General features: G+C 35.7%; 1 protein-coding gene and 1 pseudogene across 2 annotated transcripts in view; one reads left to right on the plus strand and one right to left on the minus strand.

Moving 5' to 3' along the window:
• Window positions 1-25,132, minus strand: part of EFR3A (EFR3 homolog A) — a 124,325-nt gene that overhangs the window by 29,277 nt on the left and 69,916 nt on the right. For both annotated transcript variants that reach the window (XM_046007310.1, XM_046007319.1), the window contains 7 exons: window positions 23,594-23,672; window positions 19,228-19,363; window positions 12,604-12,771; window positions 7,780-7,894; window positions 6,769-6,820; window positions 3,046-3,218; window positions 2,312-2,387 (listed from right to left, as the gene is read on the minus strand). In XM_046007310.1, coding sequence (XP_045863266.1) covers window positions 2,312-2,387; window positions 3,046-3,218; window positions 6,769-6,820; window positions 7,780-7,894; window positions 12,604-12,771; window positions 19,228-19,363; window positions 23,594-23,672 — 799 coding nt within the window. The remainder of the gene's footprint in view (window positions 1-2,311; window positions 2,388-3,045; window positions 3,219-6,768; window positions 6,821-7,779; window positions 7,895-12,603; window positions 12,772-19,227; window positions 19,364-23,593; window positions 23,673-25,132) is intronic.
• On the plus strand, window positions 8,109-8,311 carry LOC123943294 (annotated as a pseudogene).

A 25,132-nucleotide genomic window follows, 5' to 3' on the forward strand; every position in this document is an offset into this window, starting at 1 on the left:
ATTCATGTTATGCAATACTGTACAGCTACGTATATGAATAAATTTCACCAAAACAGAGTTAAATGAAAGAAAACATAAAGGATCACGTAACATATGGTTCCTTTCACACAAAATGCAAAAACTGACAAAACTACACTGTATTGTTCAGGGATCGATCGATGTACACTTAGATGGCAAACTGTAAAGAAAAAAAGCCAACGAGTCCACTTTCATGAAAGCACGGGGATTACTACCTGCTGTGGATGACATGGAGCTGTGGAGAGGCTGGGCATGCAGGGGGCCTACACCATTATTCACTTCAGAGTAATTAAATAACCCATGCATTTTGTATTTCATAATAATTGGTACTTTTTTTTTTTTTTGCTAAGTGATTCCCTGAATTGCTGAAACTGTTAACAAGAGCCCTTTCATCTGGTGATATTCTGTCAGGATTATAGGTTTGGGAGAGGAGCCCTGCCAGGTGAGACACAAGATACTGAGCAGCAGCGGCTTCCCCTGTACCTGCCAGTACAGCTTCATTAGGAAATAAGATGTGAAGGAGCATCTCCCAGTGTAAACGATGAGGACCTCCTGCCCCCAGGACAGTCTTTCAAACATAGACCTGATGCTAAGATATGCCTAAAACATTCAGATGGAGCAGTTTTAGGCTGGGTAGTACTATCCAAAGGGCAGTTCATCATCCCCTGACTACAGAACCCCAATTTTTTTTTCGTTAGGTCTTTGCTGAAATTTCCATAAGGTGCCAGTTAAAGTTGCCTAAGAAAACCAAACAGCATTTTGACTGATAGGATAAATTGGAATGTAAATGAAAAAGGGTGCCCAATTATAAAGACAAAATTTGATTTTAAAAAAATGAACAGATTGCACCAAAAGAAAAATATACCAAAAAGAAGTAGTTTATACTAACAGTAACAAATGCTTAGCCAGTTATTTCAAATTATAAAATCGAAGGATAACTAATTCAGAGAACAACTTTAAGAATTCAAAATTTAACATGGAATAATAGTCCAATATTTCGGTTCAACTGGACCCTTTCAAAATTAGTTGGCTAGCAAAATTAAGGAAAGAGAAGGATTATTTCTATCACTGTCATACCAGATAAAATAAAATGAATCCAGTCCCCAAATTCAGTATCACTTAATGTCATTATAGAAAGTCCAAACCTACAAGTTAATTATCAGTGAGTTTTCAAATTTCATTCTACTAATCATGATTAAAAGTTCTTCAGTTATGAGAAACAACTTCTTTCACTAACTGGATAATATAAAGGAATACTGAAAAAAATAAAAGTTGGAAAGAGCTAGAATGCCTTTGCCCTATTTATTAACCAATTTTTTCATACACAATAGAGCCAAACTTAAAGAATTATTTTGTTCACATTAATTTAGTAAATGTTATTTTATAAATCATTTTTCAAATGAAGTTTTTAAAGTGTGGGGACATTAACTTGAAACACAGCAATCAATAGTAATAGAGACAGCAAAATAAAAGACGGTGACAGGGACAAATCATGGTCTAGTAATGAGCCAAAAAAGAAAATAGATTATAGAGATTTGCACCTGTCTTCCTATGGGGCTCTCTATCTGTTATTCCTTGTAACCCTAAAGACCACGGCTACTTATCCACCAAGACTGGGATTATCTTGAAACCAGCTGGCATGGGTGTCGTGGATACTGCTGTATCTCTCAATGCTGAGCTCAGAATCTGGCAAATACTAAGTGCTCAAGCTTTGGATGAAGAATACACAGAAAGATTATTCAATATGCTAAATTGCTTTAGGTGTCATGATTTTCTAAATTCAGCCACTTGCCAACAGACGTACAAAATTCAACTGATCATAATGAAAATTTGGCTACATATTACGTTTAAGGGCAGAGATCCTGCCTACCTCGTCTTTATATCCCAAATAATGACAGAACAATGCCAAATACACACACAAAAAAACATAAAACACTCATTATATTTATATATTTAATGGTGATAAGTATTTTCAAAAACTTGAAGCCATTTAAAGTAGAATCAGTGTGTGCGCCTGGGTTGGAGAGGAGTACGAGACAGAAATTACAGGAAGACTTTTTACTCAAAAGAGTAAAAAAGCATCCATCCACCAATCCTTAAACATAGGCTGGAAGAGACACTGTCAAGAACACTGTGGTAATGTGAGAAGGATAAAGACAGCAGACTGAGATTACCAATGGCGTGAAATTCAATGGCTTCCTTTTAAAGTCATAGGATCAATATAAAAACTACTTAACACAATTCGAACAGCTATAACTTATATCATGCCTTATTTTTAAGAAAATCATCCTACCTTTTTCATGAAACTTGTATCTTGTCTACAAATTTTTTCTCTTTTTATCTTTAGGTCAGCTACATCTGGTATTATTCTAGAGACAACATATAATTTTTAATGAATAGCACATTTAATTATAATATCATGTCTTCTTAGGCAAATCATAGTTATACTTAGGAGTCTGAACAATTTAACACATTTCAATGAGCATTTGAAATAAGCCTATACGTAATGATACTACTGAATTACCAAGCTCAATTAAGAGGAATGCATAAATTCATCTTGAATCCTATCGTTCCAAAGTTTAAAGCAAAATCAAAATAAAATTCATGTAACTAGTAACTACTTGTAGATGAGATCTCTGAAAGTACATTAAATGAGCTTCAAACATTTGCTATCTTAAAATACAATAAATTATCTAATACCAATTATTATTATTTTTCCCTTCCAAAGATCTTATTTATTTATTTGACAGACAGATCACAAGTTGGCAGAGAAGGGGGCGGGGGGCAGAGTCCCTGATGAGCAGAGATCTGGATGCAGGGCTCGATCCCAGGACCCTGAGATCATGATCTGAGCTGAAGGCAAAGGCTTAACCCACTGAGCCACCCAGGCGCCCCTATTTAATACCAATTAAATAAAACTTTGAATTAATAAAACTCTTAGATTAAAAAAATTACAGTACTTGAATACATTAATGTGGGAATTTATAAAAACGTTATCACTAAGTCTATTTCAAAATGGCCCAATACCTGATCCCTCGAAGTTTTGCCCTATTGTCATGGCGATCCATGAGATTATGCATGACTTCCAAGACTAACTGTCTCAGTTCATAGTCTTCCATGAGAGATGGTGATAACAAAGGATCCAGAAAAGATCCAGGCAGTGCAGTAACAATTGTCTTTGCTTTGTATCCAGAGGTCACCTGATCATGGGGAGGAAAAACAAACAAAAAACCTTTGTCATGAATCCTTCTTCAGTAAAATTCTCAAACTGATTTATAAAAACCATAAACTTAGAGGAACAGCAAGTATGAACATAAGCCTGAATGAAAAACAAGAAGAAAAGTTATAAGGTAATGAGGATTTTAGGACACCTGGGTGACACAGTCGGGTTAAGTGTCTGACTCTTGGTTTCTGCAAAGGTCATGATCTCAGGGTCACGAGATGGAGCCTCACATCAGCTTCCATGCTCAGTGTGGAATCTGCTTAAGACTCTCCCTCCTTGGGGCGCCTGGGTGGCTCAGTGGTTTAAGCCTCTGCCGTCGGCTCAGGTCATGATCTCAGGGTCCTGGGATCGAGCCCCGCATCGGGCTCTCTGCTCAGTGGGGAGCCTGTTTCTCCCTCTCTCTCTGCCTGCCTCTCTGCCTACTTGTGACCTCTCTCTGTCAAATAAATAAATGAAATATTTAAAAAAAAAAAAAAAAGACTCTCCTTCCTTGTCCTTCTCCTTCTCCCCCTCCCCACATTGCTCTCCCTCTAAAATAAATAAATCAATCTTTTTAAAAAAGTAATGAGGATTTTAATTTGCAAAAACATAATAAAGAGAATAAAATTAATAAAAGCACATATTTACTATGTGGCAGGCACAGTCTAAGTACTATATGAATATTAACTTCCTCTTAACCACATCCCTATGAGGTGAGCATCAGTGTATATCTCCATTTTATAATAGAAAAGAGGCTTGGGGTGCCTGGGTGGCTCAGTGGGTTAAGCCTCTGCCTTCAGCTCAGGTAATGATCTCAGGGTCCTGGGATCGAGCCCCGCATCGGGCTCTCTGCTCGCGCGGGGAGCCTGCTTCCCCCCCTCTCTCTGCCTGCCTCTCTGCCTACTTGTGATCTCTCTTTGTCAAATAAATAAATAAAATCTTAAAAAAAAAAAAAAAAAGAAAAGAGGCTCAGAAAGGTCAAGAATCTGTGGCACAGATCGTCAGTACTGGACACAAGGTGTCAGGTAGCAAATAGTATAGTACAGGTAAGAACTGAAATTTTTTTTTTTTAAGATTTTATTTATTTATTCGACAGAGAGAGATCACAAGTAGGCAGAGAGAGTGAGAGGGAAGCAGGCTCCCCGCCAAGCAGAGAGCCCAGCGGCTTAAACCACTGAGCCACCCAGGCGCCCAAGAACTGAAATTTTTTAACTTAAATTGTCAAATTGTTCTTTTAAAGTAAGCAGTTTGGGTTAATAGGAATACATTTTTATTCTGGAAAGCTGTACTTTATTCATTACTTGATTTGACATTTCTGAATATATCCCTATCCTCTAAATTTAAAGGTTTTAAAGAACATATATTTAGGGGCGTCTGGGTGGCTCAGTGGGTTAAAGCCTCTGCCTTCGGCTCAGGTCATGATCCCAGTGTCCTGGGATCGAGCCCCGCATCGGGCTCTCTGCTCCACGGGAAGCCTACTTCCTCCTCTCTCTCTGCCTGCCTCTCTACCTAGTTGTGATTTCTCTCTGTCAAATAAATAAAATATTAAAAAAAAAAGAACATATATTTATATGCTATTAAGCATTTTAACCATACCACAAAGACATTCATTCAGGTGACTCTGGTACAATTAGGATTAGAGACAAGATGATTTACTCAGGGTATTTGTTTAATTAAAAGGCTTAGAAACAAAAGAAATTTCAGGTGGAGAGTATTTATAGTCAGGGTTACAAGCAAATATGGGTATTTATATTTGGACACTTATTACAGGACCGAGGTGATTTTATAAGTGAGCAGGAAAATTGGTTAGGACAATTGCTCCCTGCCTAGAAGAGTTAAAAATATATCCAAGTCTCACACCACTACAAAAGTAAACTTCAAATATCTAGCTATGGAAAGCCAAATTCTAAAAACTTCTTGTAAAAAAAATATGCAAAATGTGCTCATAAGAATAGGCATATTTGTGACGATGTGGATGGAACTAGAGGGTATTATGCTTAGCGAAATAAGTTAATCGAAGAAAGACAGCTATCATATGATCTCCCCGATATGAGGAAGTAGAGATGCAACGTGGGGAGTTTGCGGGGTAGGAAAAGAATAAATGAAAGAAGATGGGATTGGAAGGGAACAAACCACAAGAGACTTTCAATCTCACAAAACAAACTGAGGGTTACTGGGGGGAGGGGGACAGGAGAGGGGGGTGGGGACATTGGGGAGGGTATGTGCTATGGTGAGTGCTGTGAAGTGTGTAAACCTGGCGATTCACAGACCTGTACCCCTGGGGATAAAAATACATTATATGTTTATAAAAAAATTAAAAATTAATTAAAAACAGAATAGGCAAAAGTTCTTAAGATAAAATAAAAAAGCATAAAATACATATGGAAGGACTGATTAATCTGACTATACTATATTTAAACTTCTGTATAGCAAATACCATAACCGGAATTAAATATGAAACACAATCCCTAGGTATGAAATATTTATTTAAAAAAAAAAACAGGGGGCACCTGGGTGGCTCAGTTGGTTAAGCATCTGCCTTCAATACAGTTATAGTTTTGGGGTCCTAGGATTGGGCCCCACATTGGGCTCCCCACTCAGCAGGGAGCCTGCTTCTCCCTCTGCCCTCCATCCACAACCCCCCCCCACATTCTGCTTGCTTACTCTCTCTCGTGCTCTCTCCCAAATCAATAAAACCTTGTTGTTGTTTTTTTTAAGGGATCATGTACAATAAAGATTTCCTTAAAGAAATTTTAAAGATCTTTAAAGATTTAGAAAGGACACACATTCCAAATAATTAGCTCCTACTTTGCTCTTGGCATTATACTAGATATAGTTAAGATATAGTTAAATCAAAGATGAAAATGATTACTGTAAAAGAACCAGAGGACTTTACATTTTAGGTATGCTTTTCCTTTTTGTCTATTTATAGCTGAATTATTTTCCAAAGGAGAAGTCATTATTTGGTCAGTGTATGAAGGAAATAGCATGATCTGTACAAAGAACATGGTTTCACATCCAAATTCTAGTCTTCAGCTTACTGACCGTGGTGAACCTCTTCCCCTCCTTCCACTCCACATGTCTGAGCCCAGGCATCTTTCTGTATAAAACATAACACTTTCTATCCTCTGTATATGTCAATCATTACGAAGATCAAGTAAGATGACACAGTGAGGAATAAACAGTAAAAGAATAAAATATTTAAGTATATAAGCCATAGAAAAAAGCTAACCATAAACAGTATCTTACAATATAAGAAAAACCAGATAACATGAAGTTATTCGTTCCTCTTCAATAATGTAAGTTTATTCTTCACTTATTTTATTTTATTTTTTGTTAAGATTTTATTTATTTATAAGACAGAGAGATCACAAGTAGGCAGAGAGGCAAGCAAAGGAAGAAGGAGAAGCAGGCTCCCTGCTGAGCAGAGAACCCGATGTGGGACTCGATCCCAGGAACCTGAGATCACAACCCGAGCCGAAGTCAGAGGCTTCAACCCACTGAGCCACCCAGGCGCCCCTATTCTTCACTTATCTTAAATGACTTACCATAAGTAAAGATCTCAGCAACATTATCTGAATCCGCCTGGTTCCCAAATCCCTAAGATATATAAAATACTAGTATTATCTTACTGATAGTAATTAACATTGACATTATTTCATTTACTTATATAACTACTTGATTTTAAAATTCTATTCATTTTGATTAAATAGATTGTTTCCATACTAGCTAAAGTCAGGCTCACTTTATACTCATTAATTTCATACAAATTTAAGAGTTATATGTAAGAAACAAACAAAAATTCAAATAAAAAGTTAAAAAGCTATTGGCTCTCAAAGAGAACAGATCTACAAATTTAATGATGTGAAAATTCAATAATTCAATCATATGAACACACAACAAAACAACCCCAATTTAAAGATGCTGTAAGAACATATTTACCATGAATATAATTGACATAGTATCTATTTAACATTTATCAATATACAGACAATTAAAAAAAAAACAACAAATGGAAAAGGGTTAATTAGTGGTCACAGAAATGTAAATCAAATAAGACTATCATTTCTTTATGAAATTAAAAACACACAAAAATATTTACAAACTAAAGCTTTAGCAGGTTTAAAATGAGGGAGCCAAAACATATCTTTATTAAAATCACTTTCAGTTCTAGAATTCTAGGAATAAGTCAACATTCTGGCAAAACTAAGTTTAAAATTTTAAATTTCCTATACAATTTTTAAGATTTTTATAGGAAACTTGAAGCTTTACCCAACCTTATGTATATATATAGAGAATGTCCAGGCCAAATAAACCTTCAACCCAGTCAATATAAGAATTTACAATATACTGAAAACTGATTCTAAAATCAAGCAATGTTGATACAATTGCTTAGCAATGTAGTGCCAGAAAAACAACGAAGTCCATAGGATTTTCATTACAAAGGATTAAAAAATTAAAACATAAAAAAAGAAAACATATTACATTAAGATGAAATGTAATCCAAGATTACATTAAGATTTATAGTTTGAGAGCACAGGAAAACTACATATGCATACCCTAGTTGACTGATGTCCAAAGTATGGGTGGATGTTCCAAAAACGGGTACTTTCCCCATAATGAACATCATTATTTCTGACCTCTGATAATCTGGTAGGTTACTTCCAAAAAATCCTATGAAAATATTAAGAAAAAGTTAAGATAAATTTTACAAGTTGAAATGTTATTTTTCCATAATACTCCATCATAATATATTTTTAACCAAAGCTTTCAATATTTGGTAAAATGGTGTCTAAGTTACATACATACATGACTCTAAAGTCCTTTTCTGTCCTCCCTTCTTTTAGCTCACCTGCCGATCACACGTGCCCCTGTGCTCCTTGTAGCCATGCCTGGCTGAACTGAAGAAATAATGGGCTTTCTGCTCATGGCCAGGTGATAGGATGCCACACCCGGCAAGATCAAGAAAAGTAAGGCTAACATGAAGTCTTAAAGCTCAGTGCAGCAGATACTTTTATACCTCAGTCATCACAAAGAGAGAAACTAAAGCAGTCCCTGCCCCCAGGTTTAGCAGTGAAGGAGCTGAAATGAACGTGGCACAGTGATTCGAACTGTATTAAGATTTTAAAAATTCAAAAAACAAAACTCTAAATAGATACTCTAATTTCTTCTGTTCATGTACTCATATATAAGATGTACAGAATAAATTAATACTTGATAAAATAATACATGTCTAAAAATCTTTTGCATATGGTTTATAAGATTTATAAAAAGCTTTTGCATATGGCAAACCATAAAAAATTTGGGTTGGACTTTTAGAAAAGGGAAAAAAAAACCCCTCGGTAGCATTTCTGATGAAACTCTTTTTCACATACTCTGAACCCAAATTCTTGTTCTGGTAAGGAAGTCAGAAATTGGGTCATATTTTGGTGAACAGGTCAATAATTAGGTCACTATTTTGGCTTCAATTGCTGAAATATTGTAAAATCTCATTACAATGAGCCAGGTTTACCATCAAACCCAATGAGTTCATTCAATGTATTATTCAACTAACGCAAAAAAACCACAAAACCTTATTTACTTGTCAATTTTCTCATGTACTCTTACGTCTTCTGGATATTTTAAATTTATCTGCTGTAGCCTTTAATGATTTACTTCCTAGACTAGAAGACCTAGAACATTTAATTTTCACTTCCTCCAACCTCAAACTGTCGTTTCTTTGAAAGATCAGAACAGGTACTGAATCATGCTGGTTTTGTTCATTTCTCAAAATGCAATATGATCATTATAAAAAATTCATGTTTAATATTTAAGAATAAATTAGTTTTTCAATTTAACTCTTAAGCTTCTATGATTGGAATTAATAATCTATGCAAACTCAAATTGTTTTATTTATCATTGATTGGATCTGGGAATAAAAGTCACTTCCCATTATCACACAGTTCAGTAATCAAAAATCTCATGATCTTTTTTTTTTAATAAGGAAACTATAAACCTCTATCTTTCATGAATACAGATGCAAAAATTTCCAACAGATTAGCATATAAAATTCAACAATGTATAAAAATTTTATGCCACAAACATGAAAAATCTCATGATCTTAACATTACACAATCCACGTAAAGCATACTATTCTAACACTCAGAAGCACTATCTATGGGGTTAAGAAACTACTTTGTATTGGGATCCTCAAAATAACCGTATGAGTCTAGGAACAATTTTTTATTAACCTTAGTTGTCTCTTGTGGAAATGTGGATTAGAGAGGTTAATAGCTCAAACCAAAAAACCACACAGCTAAGAGTTAGGCCTGAGGTGAAGGCTATTCATTTCCAAAGCCTATGTTATTATTACCCTCTCCTTCCTCCCTGTAAGGTACTTTCAACTTTGCAAGAACCCAATTAGATATATTGCTAATCACCATGTAAAACCAGACACTGATTTTCGTTCTGAGCAAGCCAGTCATTACTACAAAGGCATAGGTTTTTCCAACATACTCAACTGGGAGGAGAGCCTTGAAAGGAATTAATTTTCTATAGGTTTGTACTTGAACCACTGAGTGGAGGTGCTGAAGAGCCCCCCTCACCCTGACTGCGAAGAAAGAAAGAACATTGCAGGGAGCTAAGTTCTTGATTACTGTTAAAAAAAAAAAAAAATAATTTGGCCAATAGCCTTGTACTGTCAAGTGCCAAAGGCATAGCAGCCCTGCTCCCTAGTCTCATAGTGATATCCACATAATCTAGTAACTACCAGAGTACTGAGAATTTCTAAAAGAAAATACTGAGGAAATCAGAAGGGTGACTAAATAAAAATCTTACTCACTGTGCCGCACTGGACTTCTCTTCTCTCATGTTTTAATTTTTCACATGTTATTTTGAATGTGTTATGTCACAGAAATATTGCTTGAGCCTATTATATCTATATTGCATATTATAAAAATATATTAATATTAACTAATATTAAATTATTATATTAAATGAAATATAAAATAAATTAATTAAATGTTCTGGAGTGAAAGAGTACCACTTTATTAATTATAGGTCACAGAAGCAATTTAATTCTCTGAAAACAAGAACAGTTGATTTTATATCTTATCTTAAAACATCACAAAAAATCCATAAATAATCCAAGTAAATTTGAGTCACCATAAAAATTAGGTGTACCATACACAGATCTGTTTTAAGGAATATTGAAAATGTCTCTGCTACACTGAGAGTCCATGGTAATACTGGATTTCCATTATGCTTTGTCTTTTCACTCACTCCAAAAATCTTAAGCACCTACTATGTGTTACAGTACTAAGAAACACATGGGGCTTTGCCCTCATGAGGATAATTTCTGTGCACATAAGACTGTAGCTAGGTGAAACAGAGGTATGGCACCAAGCAGATCAACCACATGAGTCCACAAGGGGAGAACTACATGCACCACAAAATCCTAGTATGGGGCCTGCCTAATATAAACATTCAATATGGTGCTGAATGCTTATGTATCAGGCATATATGTATATCCATAAAACTTTACAAAGAATATAAAAAAGAGAAACTTTGTATTACATATTCCAAAGGACTATTACAAATAAGTAGCCTACACGCAGGAAAGTTACTCAGATAAAAGACATAAATAAATTTATGCATGACTCGATTTTTTGCAGAGACTATTAGCACCATTAGCACCAGAAACTATTAGCAACCATTAGAAATTAGGTACTAAGCCCCAGAAATAACACTCAATTTTGAAATTATTGTTGCAATCATAATTCCATTAAAACATGATCTGGATATTCTAAAGATACTGGGAGGGGAAGGTTAAAGTGGAATAGGAGTTTGCTTACTTTAATTTGTATTTTACTTTAATACAGTCAGATCACTTTACTTCCGCCCCAAAATTCTCATGGCTTTTTTTTTAAAGGACATTCTTAACCTTTTTATTGTAATTTCACCATGTTTTTAAGAAAAAAACATGTGAAATTAAAGCCCAAGGTGGTAGTCCCCCCAACTTGGTTTCTAATACCATTCCCCAGTAAAAGAAACCATAGCACTTTGAGAAATGAGATTCCATGGCTGGGAGAGGAAATATAAAATGAACCTCAAACAGCTTAAACCAGTAAGGTTGTGCTCAAAAGAAAGGGAGGATGTTACAAAGCATGAAGGATGGGAGTTCCCACTGCCCAAATCTGGGACAATTTCAGCACCAAAATATAATAATAAATACAGAATGAATTATGAAGCATGAAAATAAGTCCATAAGCTCATACCAATAACAAAGATATAAATGCCTGCATTCCTACATATATACACAGGGGGGAAAAAGGGACTCCTGCTCATGCAGAACACAAAGTGCCACCTGAGAGCTGTGGAGGGAGTGCCAAGTTTGGAAACTATCCGTTTACGACATTAGTTTGGTAAAGACAGATTCAGGAGAGATTTACGAATGGTTACTAAATTCAAGGGGAGGTCTGGGTGAAAACTAGAATATCCACATGGTCTAAAAGCATATCCTCAGAGACTGCTTACTGTTTGCAAGGATAAAAACTGAAACCGTGCAACAGAGAAACAGGGCACTTGGAGCGATCAAAACTCACATCAGCCATGAGAAGCAAAAGCACACGGCACACCTCTCTGTACGTGATACCCCCAGAGGAGCTTTACCACTTCTGTGGTGTCCAGCCAGGAATGAACACCAGACAAACCCAAATGAAAATTTTTTTAAAAAGGGAATGGTATGCTCTTAAAAACTCCCATATCAGAACCAAAATGTTCCAGACTAAAGGAACTCAAGAAATATTAAAACTAAATGCAATTTATGATCCCAGACTAAATCCTGGATGTAAGGAAAAACATGCTCTAAAGGATATTCTTAGGTCAAATGACAAAACTGAAATATCCAAGTCTGATTAACGAGTATGCCAATGCTAAATTCACTGATGTTGGTAACTGTGTTCTAGTTATGTAAGAATCTTATTCTTTGGAAAAATTCTCAGCAGTAAAGGACCATGATGCATATGCGCTTAATCTCTAGTGGTTGAGGGGAACAAATGAGAATATATGTAGATACCTACCTCTTTCTACACATTGATATATGCACATATATGTACACATACACATACATACGCGCACACACACAGAAATGGGAAAGAAGGAGGGAAAAGAACAGACAACATAAATGATAAAATAAGTGGCATAAAATATTAATAGATGAATCTGGGTGAAGGGTATACAGTGTTCTTTGTCCTATTCTTATGTTCGTTTGAGAATATCAAGTTTTTGAAAAGTCTGAGCCATCATTCACCTTTGACTAATGTACTCTAGGAGACAAGTAACTTTCAGTAAAAGCTCTTTTAATCACTTTCACATAATAGTTCGGAAAAGTGAAACATACTCACCTATTGTTTGGATGATAGCATTCTGCACAATCTTCTCATCATTGTCTTTGGAACTTGAGTTTAAATTAGCACTGCCTACGGATCCCCCCTGTAAATCATTTGCTTCAAATTCCACACTGAGACGCAGATGCTTCAGGAGGGTGTTAAAGACTTCCAGCACAGTGGGTCCTGTAAACAAACTCTAAATGAGCTTTTCCAATGTTATATAATCAAAACCAATTCTCACATTTCTCAGAGATTTTTGGATATTTCCAGAATCGTAAAAAAGTAAGTAAGAAATACCTAAGTAAAAAGTCTCCCAGTTATTCCAGAATTTACTGGGCATCTCATAGCAACTGACCATTTGAACCTCTGGTACAAACCACACAAAATGTGTATTTGCATATAAAAATTACAAAAACTTTCCATCCAAATAATCTTGTCCACTCAAAATAACATGTAATAGGACAGTATTTAACTTGCTTGTTGGATCAGGACCCACAGAATCACAATACCATAGCTCACTGTAATGTCAGAAATTTATTTTGCATCTTTTGAAGATGAAGAAGGGATAATTTGCCTCCGTTATGAGAAAGAAACTAGCCAATTTATCAGATTCAGGTAAAAGAAATTGTTTTCTGCTTTTAGTTCTATAAATATTCTATACCTGTTTGTCACACTATCAGTGTTTTTTATTTCTGCCTCCAACTTCTAATTACAATCTTCTCCAGGACAGGCAGCCATGGTCAAATACTTCTTCAAATGTACAGAGCTTAGTACATAGTACTTCATACATAAGCGACACTAGTGTGATAATTCAACGCAGTATCTGTTTCATTTAATATCTCAAATTAAGTAACTTTTCAGTTAAACTGATTCCATCTCTTTGAGATAAATTATAAGTAATAAAAAGTCCATATCCAAAATGCCCACTCCTATTTGACACTGAAAAAGCACTAGAGTATTTTAGTAGCTAATGTATTTCCACTTTGATTCTGAAGCAAAAAAACCATAATCAGATTTTTCTACTAAGTTTAGTAATTCTATCATGGCCTCTTCCATTCTTCTAAGGACATGCAAGTGAAAAATTGACCTCTGATCTGTCCCTTCTCTTTGTTAACCCTATAGTCAGTCATTATCCAATCCTGTTTACATTCCCATTCCTGTGCTGCCATCAAAGGTCAAGTTCTTTCCCTGTGCCTGCAGTGCTGGCAACCACTTGTTATTTCTGAAGCACCCTACGTTTTTCAGCCAGATGAATTACTTATCCTACAGGACATCTTTGATCAAGATTACATTAAATACCTAAGGATACCAATCAACTGTAGAATTACGGCCATGATTTGACTGCAACTTTAACATGAAAGCTATTTCTCTGACTTCCTCCACACTACCACACATTCTAGCCAAATGGGCTATGTAATATTTTGCTCTTACCAAACCAATTTCTATCCCTGGCTTTCTGAAGAAATGTGAGCAAACCTGCGCTGAACACAAGCATTAGGTAAAGTTGTCTAATTTCAAGTAAACTGTAAGTTTCCTGCACGTATATCTTCCCAAACACCTAGCACATAATTGGAATCCAAAAATCTTTTTCATGTTATTTTTAAAATTTAAATTCAATTAATTAATTCATAGTGTATTATTAGTTTCAGAGGCAGAGTTCAGTGACTCATCAGCTGTATATAATATCCAGTGTTCATTAAATCACATGCCCTCCTTCATGCCCATCACCCAGTGACCCCATCCTCCCACCCACCTACCTCCCCTCCAGCAACCCTGTTTGTTTCCTATGATTGAGAGTCTCTTAGGGTTTGTCTCCTTCTCTGATTGCATCTTGTTTCATTTTTCCCTCCCTTACCCTACGCTCCTGTTTTGTTTCTTAAATTCCACAAGTGAAATCATCTAATTGTCTTTCTCTGATTGAGAAATACTTTCTAGTTCCTTCGATATCCTTGCAAATGGCCAGATTTCATTTTTTTGATGGCTCAGTAACAGTCCATTGTATATATAAACCTGTCACCTCTTTTATATCCATTCATCTGTTGATGGACATCTGGGCTCTTTCTGTACTTTGGCTATTGTGGATATTGCTACTATAAACACTGGGGTACAGGTGTCCCTTCAGATCATTGCATTTGTACCTTTGGGGTAAACACCCAATAGTAAAAATTACTGGATTATGGGTTAGCTCTAACTTGTTTTTGTTTTGTTTTTCAAGATTTTATTATTTGAGAAACAGAGAGAGGGAACACAAGGAGGGGGAGTGGAAGAGGGAGAAGCAGGCTCCCCACTGAGCAGAGAGCCCTACATGGGGCTCAATCCCAAGACCCAGGGATCATGATGAGAGCTGAAGGCAGACACCTAACTGACTGAGCCACCTGGGGCTCCCTGTAATGTCGGAAATTTATTTAATTGCAATCTTCTTTTGAGGAACCTCCATCCTGTTTTTGAGAATGGCTGTACTAGCTTGCATTCCCACTAGCAGCATAACAGAATTCCCCCTTCTCCACATCCTTGCTGACATTTGTTGTTTCCTGAGTTGTTAATTTTAGCCATTTTGACCGGTATGCAGTGGTAACTCATTGTGGTTTTGATTTGAATTTCCCTGATGCCCAGTGATGTTAAGCATTATTTCATGTGTCTCTTGGCCACCTGTATGTATGTCTTCTTTGGAGAAATGGCTGTTAATGTCTTCTGCCCATTTCTTAACTGGATTATTTGTTCTTTGGGTGTTGAGTTTGATAAGTTCTTTAAAGATTCTTCATACTAGCCCTTTATCTGATAAGACATCTGAAGACAGCTCCTCCCATTCTGCAGGTCTTCTCTAGGTTTTGTCCACCATTTCCTTTGCTGGGCAAAAGGTTTTTACCTTTTTTTTTTTTTTTAAAGATTTTATTTATTCAATTGACAGAGACACAGCGAGAGAGGGAACACAAGCAGGGGGAGTGCGAGAGGGAGAAGCAGGCTTCTCACTAAGCAGGGAGCCCGATGTGGGGCTCGATCCCAGGACCCTGGGATCATGACCTAAGCCAAAGGCAGATGCCCAAGGACTGAGCCACCCAGGGGCCCCCAAAGCTTTTTATCTTGATGAAGTCCCCATAGTTCATTTTTGCCTTTGCTACCCTTGTCTTTAGAAACGTATCTAGTAAGAAGTTGCTGTGGCTAAGGTTAAGAGGTTGCTGCCTGTGATCTCCTCTAGGATTGATGGATTCCTGTCTCACATTGAGGCCTTTCATCCATTTTGAGTCTATTTTTGGGTATGGTAACAGGAAATGGTCCAGTTTCATTCTTTTGCATGTGGCTGTCCAATGTTCCCAACACCATTTGTTAAAGAGACTGTCTTTTTTCCATTGGTTATTCTTTCCTGCTTTGTCAAAGATTAATTAACCATAGAGTCTGAGGGTCCATTTCTGGGTTCTCTATTCTGTTCCTTTGATCTATGTGTCTGTTTTTGTGCCAGTATCATACTGTCTTGATGATTACAGCTTTGTAAGAGCCTGAGGTCTGGCATTGTGATGCCACCAGCTCTGGTTTTCTTTTTCAACATTCCTTTTGCTATTCAGGGTCTTTACTGGTCCCATACAAATTTTAGGATTATTTGTTCCAGCTCTGTGAAAGAAGTTGATAGTATTCTGATAGGAATTGCATTGAATATATAGCTTCTTCTAGGAAGCATAGACATTTTAACAATATTTATTTTTCCAATCGATGGGCATGGAACATTTTTCCATTTCTTTGTGTCTTCCTCAAATTCTTTTTGACTGTTCTATAGTTTTCTAAGTACAGATCCTTTGCATCTTTGGTTAGGTTTATTCCTATGTATCTTATGGTTTTGGGTGCAAATGTAAATGGGATCAATTCCTTAATTTCTCTTTCTTCTGTCTCATTGTTAGTATATAGAAATGCAACTGATTTCTGTGCATCGATGTTATATCCTGTCACTTTGCTACATTCCTTTATGAGTTCTAGTAATGTTGAGGTGGAGTCTTTTCAGTTTTCCACAGAGTCTCATGTCATCTGTGAAGAATAAGAGTTTGACTTCTTTGCTGATTAGGGTATCTTTTATTTCTTTTCGTTGTGTGATTGCTGAAGCTAGGACTTCGAGTACTACACTGAACAACAGTGGTGAGAGTGGACATCCCTGTCGTCTTCCTGATCATAGGGGAAAAGGTCTCAGTTCTTCCCTGTTGAGAATGTTATTTACATGGGCTTTTCATATATGGTTTTTTATGATAGTGATGTATGTCCCACCATCCCTCTGCAGAGAGTTTTAATCAAGAGAGGATGCTGTACTTTGTCAAATGCTTTTTCTACATCTATTGAGAGGATCATATGGTTCTTGTCCTTTTATTAATGCGGTGTATCATGTTGATTGATTTGTGGATGTTGAAACGCCCTTGCAGCCCAGGAAAAAATCCCACTTGGTCATGGTGAATAATCCTTTTAATATACTATTGGATCCTACTGGCTAGTATCTTGGTGAGGATTTTGGCATCCATATTCATCAGGGATATTGATCTGTTATTCTTTTTGGTGGGGTCTTTGTCTGGTTTTGAGATCAAGGTAATGCTAGCCTCATAGAAGGAGTTTGGAAGTTTTTCTTCTTTTTCTATTTTTTGAAATAGCTTCAGAAAAATAGGTACTAATTCTTTAAATGTTTGGTAGAATTCCCTGGGAAGCCATCCAGCCCTGGACTCTTGTTTGCTGGGAGATTTCTGATTACTGCTTCTATCCTTGCCAGTTATGGGTCTGTTCAGGATTTCTATTTGTTCCTGTTCCAGTTTTGGTGGTTTATACGTTTCTAGGAATGTATCCATTTCTTCCAGATTGCCTAATTTGTTGGCATATAGTTGGGTCATAATACATTCTTATAATTGTTTGTATTTCTTTGGTGTTGGTTGTGATTCCTCCTTTTTCATTTAAAATTTTATTACTTAGGGCCTTTCTATTTTCTTTTTGATAAGTCTGGCTAGGGGTTTATTGATCTTATTAATTCTTTCAAAGAACCAGCTCCTAATTTCATTGATCTATTCTACTGTTCTTTTGGTTTCTATTTCACTGATTTCTGTTCTAATCTTTACTAATTCTCTTCTCCTGCTGGGTTTAGGCTTAATTTGCTATTCTTTCTCCAGCTCCTTTAGGTTTAAGGTTAGGTTGTATATTTGAGACCTTTCTTGTTTCTTGAAAAGGCTTGTATTACTATACACTTCCCTCTTATGACTGCCTTGGAGGCATCCCAAAGAGTTTGAACAGTTGTGTTTTCATTTTAATTTGTTTATTTGAATTTTTTAAATTCTTCTTTAATTTCCTGGCTGACCCATTCATTCTTTAGTATGATGCTCTTTAACCTCCATATATTTGTGTTCCTTCCAAATTTCCTCTTGTGATTGAGTTCAAGCTTCAAAGCACTGTGGTCCGAAAATATGCAGGGAATAATCCCAATCTTTTGGTTTGAGTTGACACCTGATTTGTGACACAGGATGTGATCTACTCTAGAGAATGTTCTACATGCACTGGAGAAGAATGCGTATTCTGTTGCTTTAGGATGAAATGCTCTGAATCTATCTGTGAAGTCCATCTGGTCCAGTGTATCATTCAAAGCCCATTTCTTTGTTGATCTTCTGCTTAATGATCTGTCCACTGCAGCGAGTGGGGTGTTAAAGTCCCCTACTGTTATTGTGTTATTATAGATGTGTTTCTTTAATTTTATTATTATGGTTTATATAATTGGCTACTCCCATGTTAGGGGCACAAATATTTATAATTGTTAGATCTTCTTGCTGGACAGGCCCTTTAATTATGATGTAGTATCCTTCCTCATCTCTTATTACAATCTTTGGTTTAAAATCTAATTTGTCTGATACAAGGATTGCTACCTCAGCTTTCCTGTGATGCCCATTAGCATGATAAATGGTTTTCCACACCCTCCAGTCTGTAGATGTCTTTGGGTCTAAATGAGTCCATATCACTAATTCTCTGTTCTGCCTCATTTATCCTAGCAGTGAGAGCATATTGCATCTCATTAATAGCCTTTTTGATTTCAGCTTGTTCGATTTTAGTTCTTTTATTTCTCCAGAAAGGAATTCTCTAGTGTCTTCTGTGCTTTCTTCAAGTCCAGATAATATCTTACAACTGTTACTCTGAACATCTTATTTATATCCATAATAAGTTTAAGTCCCTGGCAGCCAGTACTGCCTCCTGCTGTCTTTTTTTGTGGTGAGTTATTCCATCCTGTCATTCTTGGAAAAAGTGGTCACTTCTTTATTTGTAGAACTGCAGCAATTCTTTTCTTAGAGCTACAACTGAGTTCACAGGTGTTCCGAATGATTTAATAGCTATCTAGTTGAATTCCAGGGACCAGATGAAACCAGGGTCCCCTATGCCTCTGCCATCTTCCTCCTCCATCTAAAAATCTTCATTAGAAAAAAGGAGGAGGGAGAGACTGATATAGTGGAAAATGCTTAAGTATATATTAAACAAGTCTGAAAAATTCCAGGAGAAATTGTAGCATATTTAAAAACATTATTTTTAAGGCGTTTTCCATACACTGCTATATCTACTGAAAAAAATTCTAAAATAGATTAAAGCATTGATTTTTTTTGAGTTTTTTTTGTTTTGTTTTGTTTTTTTGCTGACACTCACCTATGGAACCTTTAGCAGCAATGGCAACGGCCTCTAACAGAACCTGGATGATACCTGCTCGAACCCGTGGAGAATCTTTTTTACGAGCATCAAGGTGTCCTAGAATCTCCTGAATTACATGGTGAGAATACTGAGCCTAAAAGAAGGAAAACAGTACACAGAGATGTATGAACACTTATATGCATACTGGCTGGATTCTTAAGAATGGAAAACCATGTGTCACTTAAATGTCCAACTATGGGAGACTGGTACTCCTGTTACAGAACAATATGTAGCCACTACAAACCCATGCTTTTTAAGACTAAATACAGATACTAGAAAATATTCACAATGCCCTGGATAAAAAAAGAAAGTTGCAAAAACTACAATTAATAAAATTTAATCTGTTCTTTAAAACAATACATAGGACTACAATTACATACACCTAAATACTGACAGTGGCCAGGATTCATTAGAAGTTTTATTATCTTGGGGCACCTGGGTGGCTCAGTGGGTTAAAGCCTCTGCCTTCGGCTCAGGTCATGATCTCAGGGTCCTGGGATGGAGCCCCGCATCAGGCGCTCTGCTCAGCAGGAAGCCTGCTTCCTCCTCTCTCTCTGCCTGCCTCTCTGCCTACTTGTGATCTCTGTCTGTCAAATAAATAAATAAAATATTTAAAAAAATAAAGTTTTTTGGGGCGCCTGGGTGGCTCAGTGGGTTAAAGCCTCTGCCTTTGGCTCAGGTCATGATCCCAGGGTCCTGGGATCAAGCCCCACATTGGGCTCTCTGCTCCGCGGGGAGCCTGCTTCTTCCTCTCTCTCTGCCTGCCTCTCTGCCTAGTTGTGATTTCTCTCTGTCAAATAAATAAAATATTAACAAAAAAAAAGTTTTATTATCTTCACAATTCTTTGTAATTTCAAAGAACATTTATATACTCTTATAATCTGATAATAGGACAAATCTTCAAAAATAAACAGATATAGTGCTTCTCTTTTACCCAAACTAGATAAATATTATTTCTCATTATGGACTCCTAACAACATTAAACAGTCAAAATTCCTATCTCATCAAAAGCCACTATCAAAAGGAAAATGTTATTGGTGTATACCTGATTAAATTCAAATCAAGGCAATATCAGAAGATCTGCAATTTACAAAGGCAATTTTATCATAGATATATCAATCTGTTCAATCACAATGAATGATATTAAAACCTAATCTAAAATAGTATAGCTAGAGAATGCTTAACTACAATGAATATTTTTTTTTAAACAGAGTAGCAAAGTTTTGTTTTTTTAAACTAATAATTACACCCAGGAATGATGAGTGGGTCTATCACCAGTTTGTAAAAATACAGCAACAAACAAAATAGGCAATGGCCCTGATCTCCACATCTGTGTTTGCTCTGTTTTCAGACTGGTTACCTCTCTCTCCTTTGCAAGGGGTAGCCTTTTATTAAAAAGAAATGCCCAACACATAATGGATCCTCTGCTCAAAAGCAGAATGAATTCCCCTCCACCTCTAACAATATAACCAAATTCACTGCCAGGTATTTCTGGTATTTCTGTCATAACACAGCTACTTCTTTAACAACCCTAGGTAAGCATTTTCAAATTTACTTCCTACAGTGTTAAAACAGAGGAATGCCAGATAGACAGATACACACGTACACAAAACTTGAAACTGAACTTCTTGCCCAAGAAGCTGTATACTTCTGATGTGTGAACCTCATGCAAATAGAGTCTTACAAACAGGATGGCAATGTGACTTATTGTCCAAACCAGGACACTTCAGAGAGTGAGAGTATTAATAATTATATAAAGCAGGGCTATCCTAAGCAAAGCATAGCACCTGTTCACAACAGCTCAAGAATTCCACCATAGATGAAAAGCAAAATTGCAATGATGATAATTATGCTTTATACCGAGTTTCTGACACAGGTTTACCAAGCTATTGTGTACCTGTGGTAAAACTCACTCTCACACTGAAGTTTAAAGCAACAGTAATGGATGCGTAGCTTTAAGAAGCAACACAAAAGGGTGGTTAAGTATATCTGTAAGCCCTAGAGTCAGATTTGCCCAAATTCAAATTCAGCCTCCATCATTTGATAGCTTAAAAGAGTACAGCTTAAACAAGGACTACTTAACCTTTCTGTACCTCAGTTTTCCTCATCTACAATATTTAGAAAATAAAAAATTATTTTGTAGGATTGTTATGGCATTTAGATGAATTCTTTTGTGTAAAGAACCTAAACTTGTGTCTACCACAGGAAATGTGCTCAATCTAGCCCTTATTACTTACTTTTAAAATGGTGACTCCTGGGATAATATGTTACTACAAAATTAAACACAACAAAAATGACAACAAAAAACATCTGTTTCAGAAGCAGGTGCCAGGCACTGTTCCATACACAGTATGTGTCCAACCAACAGTTCCAGGAAGCAGCCCAACTCAATCACACTGCATACGACGCAGTGCAAATGAGGCTGGTTTTTAAGGAACTTGCTGAAGTCATGCATAAACAGTAACGGAGAGCCTAGCTGTGAATCTCAGCCCAACCTCTGAGTCCAGTTCATAAATACAATACCTTATTACCTGCAACAAATCAATTTAGCACAAAAGATAAGCTTTAAATATTTTCTCTTTACCACAAATGTTCTATTATTTTTGAAACTATCTGAAACTATGTCTATGTAACTCCTCAGGGATATAATACCAGTCAGGCTAGTTAATGTTTTTCGGAGAGAAGAAAAAATTTTCCCCGAGAATGATTCCCATAAATAATTTTGATAGTAAACAGCAATTAAAACAAATTTATCAGAAGTTTTAAATGTATTGGGATAGCTATTAAACAGAAATTCCCATTCTACTGGGTTCTACCATTTAATTTTTGATCAATGGACTTCATAAAACATATGCTATACTTAAAGCTATTTCCAAAGAAATTCTGTGGACCAGCCATTTCTTAACATTTAATCAACCAATATTTACTGATTCTTTAAGTTTCTTTGACTTTATTTATTAGTTTACTTCATCCAAAAAATCTCATTTAGTAACAAAATCTTAATGAGGAAGGCAAATGAAGAAATACAAGGCTACAGGAGAACAGTCTTAATTATACCTACAGACTGCAAGATCAACTTCTTAGCTACTAAATTAAAATTAAATTAAAAGATCCTAAAAGTTCTCATAAGAAGGAAAAAAAATACTTGGAACTATGTGAGGGGATGGATCTTGAATAAACCACTACAGTAATCATTTTACAATATATCCAATCATTGGGTTGTATACCTCAAACCTAAACAATGTTATGTATCATTTACAACTCAATAAAAATAGAAAAATTTTTTTGTATTATCCTACCACATCCAAACCAGCTTTATAATAACCAGTACTTATCGAAAACCCACATTATGGTACACTAACGTTAACTTACTCATTGATTTACCCCAAAACTTGTGGAACAGAATACCCAGAATTTGAATCCTGACTTCACTTTCTATCTGTGTGCCTTTCAGTGAGGTACCTGACCTCTCTAAAGATCAGTTTTCTGATCTGCAAAAGAAGAATAGTAACAATATCTACTATATAAAATGAGAATTAAAAGCAGGAAAGCAAATAGGTTATGTGCACAGTACATAGTACAGCCAGCACTTGATAAAATGGTACTTCTATTTTAAAATATGAATGAATCACTCAATGCAGGCATTACAGTTTTCTTTTCAGAAACGAGAAAACTAGAACGCAGAGGAATAATATGCCCAAGTTCACAAAACCAGTAAACAGCATATCTACGAAGTGAATCCTGGTATGACCTGCCATGTTGCTTTCTTACTCTACCTTATCTCCTTTGAATTAATGATGACTTTTTAGGGCATAAAAAAACAAAGACTGTGTTAAAAAAAAAAAAAAACAAACCAAGACTTAAAATCCCACTTGTACTAAGAGCTACATGGGTCTGTTCAGGTTTCAAGGAGAACCAAGGTGTGGTGCTCTGCATTAGATAAAAGTGTCTCATCATATGGTTCTATTATAGGCTAGGGGAGTTAATACTTGTACTATTACATAGTAAAAACTCAATAAATGCTATTTATTATCAGCTATATGCTACTATAAGAAATTTTAATTCCAATACTAGTTTATCAGTGAAATACACACACAATAAAAATATTCAAATAAATGAGTAATAAACAGCATCATCATGAAATCTTTTCTTTTTAGTAAATATCTTTTCGTCTTTGCACATAAAAAAATAAGTGCTAAGTAAAAATGAGACAAAAAACAAATTAAGAACATGTTGTATATCTTACAGTGTTCTACATCTCTGATAACAGAGACATACAGAATCAAAATTACTTAAATATGATAAACACTTAACCAATGCTTACCTGAATGGAATACATTATAATTTTAAAGCAGTGAACTGCGAATTCATTGGGATCCCATAGTTTGTGATGGTCTAAATGCCTGTAATTAACAAGAAAATTACTTTAAGAATTCCTTTTTTACTCCACGTTCTTCCTGTAGAACCCTTAACAATATGTAAAATTGTATTCTAAAATGTAGCACAGAGAAGCAAAGGAATGAATGATGTGTTAGAGAGCTTAAAGAGCCATGAAGTAAAAAGGGAAAAGACCTTAAAACACCTTTAGCAGGGGTTTAAGAACAAGCATCGAATGAGAGTGAGCTCCATTTGAGGAGCCAATGGCTAAGATCTAATTAAAAACAACCAACCAAAGACCAAAACCCTAACCCTCAGGTTTAGGAATCCCATCAAGATGAAGAGAAGGTTAACAGGAGTCCAAGAAGAACAACAGCTCACCTCTAAAGGAAACAGAACTGGATTCATAGATCCCTCACCAGGAGCAACAACAGAAGGCAGAAAAGAACAGAATAATACCCTCAGAGTACTGAATCTACTAATTCAGCTTAGTATTATATACCGAGCAAAACTTTCAATGTGGATAAAATAAAGACATGCGATAAAGCCATTTCTGGAGCACTTACTTCAGGAAGAAAGAAATAAAAATGATGCCAGAATAAAGAACAGAAAGGCAAAAAGGAAAGCTGAGCAACAAAACTGAACAATATACAAGTTAAAATACACACAAACACTGAAAAACATAATACCTAATTTGTGAAACTGAAAAACATTACTAGCTGGAAGTAGACATTAAGACAAAAGAATTTAACCTTGTATTCCTAAAGAAGAAAAAGAGAATATTAAACTTTACACCAAAAAAAAAATTAATGTTTTATTTTATATAAATAAATTTTATATAAAAATGAATGTTAATTTCCTAAGAACACTCAAAGCAGAAAAATTATGTAAAAACAAAAGCTTGTGATTTTAAAAACTGACAGCAAACTGCAAATAAGACAGAATTTTCTTAAGCCAAGTTATCTATCTAAAAAATTTAAAAAAGCCTCCACAAACATAGTGCTGAGTGGTAAAATGGAATGGGAATCTTGAAAATGGGGTTAAATCCCGGCATTCGAATGCCACTTAGGAACTGTCACTTCAGACAAATGATTTCACCTCACGAATTTCAGTGTCCTTCCAGGGCTGCTGGAATGATTAAACAAGAACTCATGTAAAAATACCTAGCATGGTATATGGCACAGGATAGGTAATGAACGTCAGTATTTGTGGCCCTTCTCTAGATAATATGAATCATTTAAAATGATCATTTAAAACCAATGATTTAGCTCTGGAGGAATTAATTTAAATTGTTTTGGTATCAGAACTTCGTTTTCTCACATTTATTTTGTCCTTATTTTAGTTCAGTTTTAAAGAAATGGTAAATTTGGTTGAATAATTCTTTTGGTTATGGTCTTTCAAGCCATTAGTCTATATCCTGGCAGGTGTTTATATATATATATAATATATATTTAAATTTGTAACTAAATGCAGTGTTGATTTAGGC

This window comes from Meles meles, chromosome 1, assembly GCF_922984935.1.
Source record: "Meles meles chromosome 1, mMelMel3.1 paternal haplotype, whole genome shotgun sequence".
NCBI lineage: Eukaryota > Metazoa > Chordata > Mammalia > Carnivora > Mustelidae > Meles > Meles meles.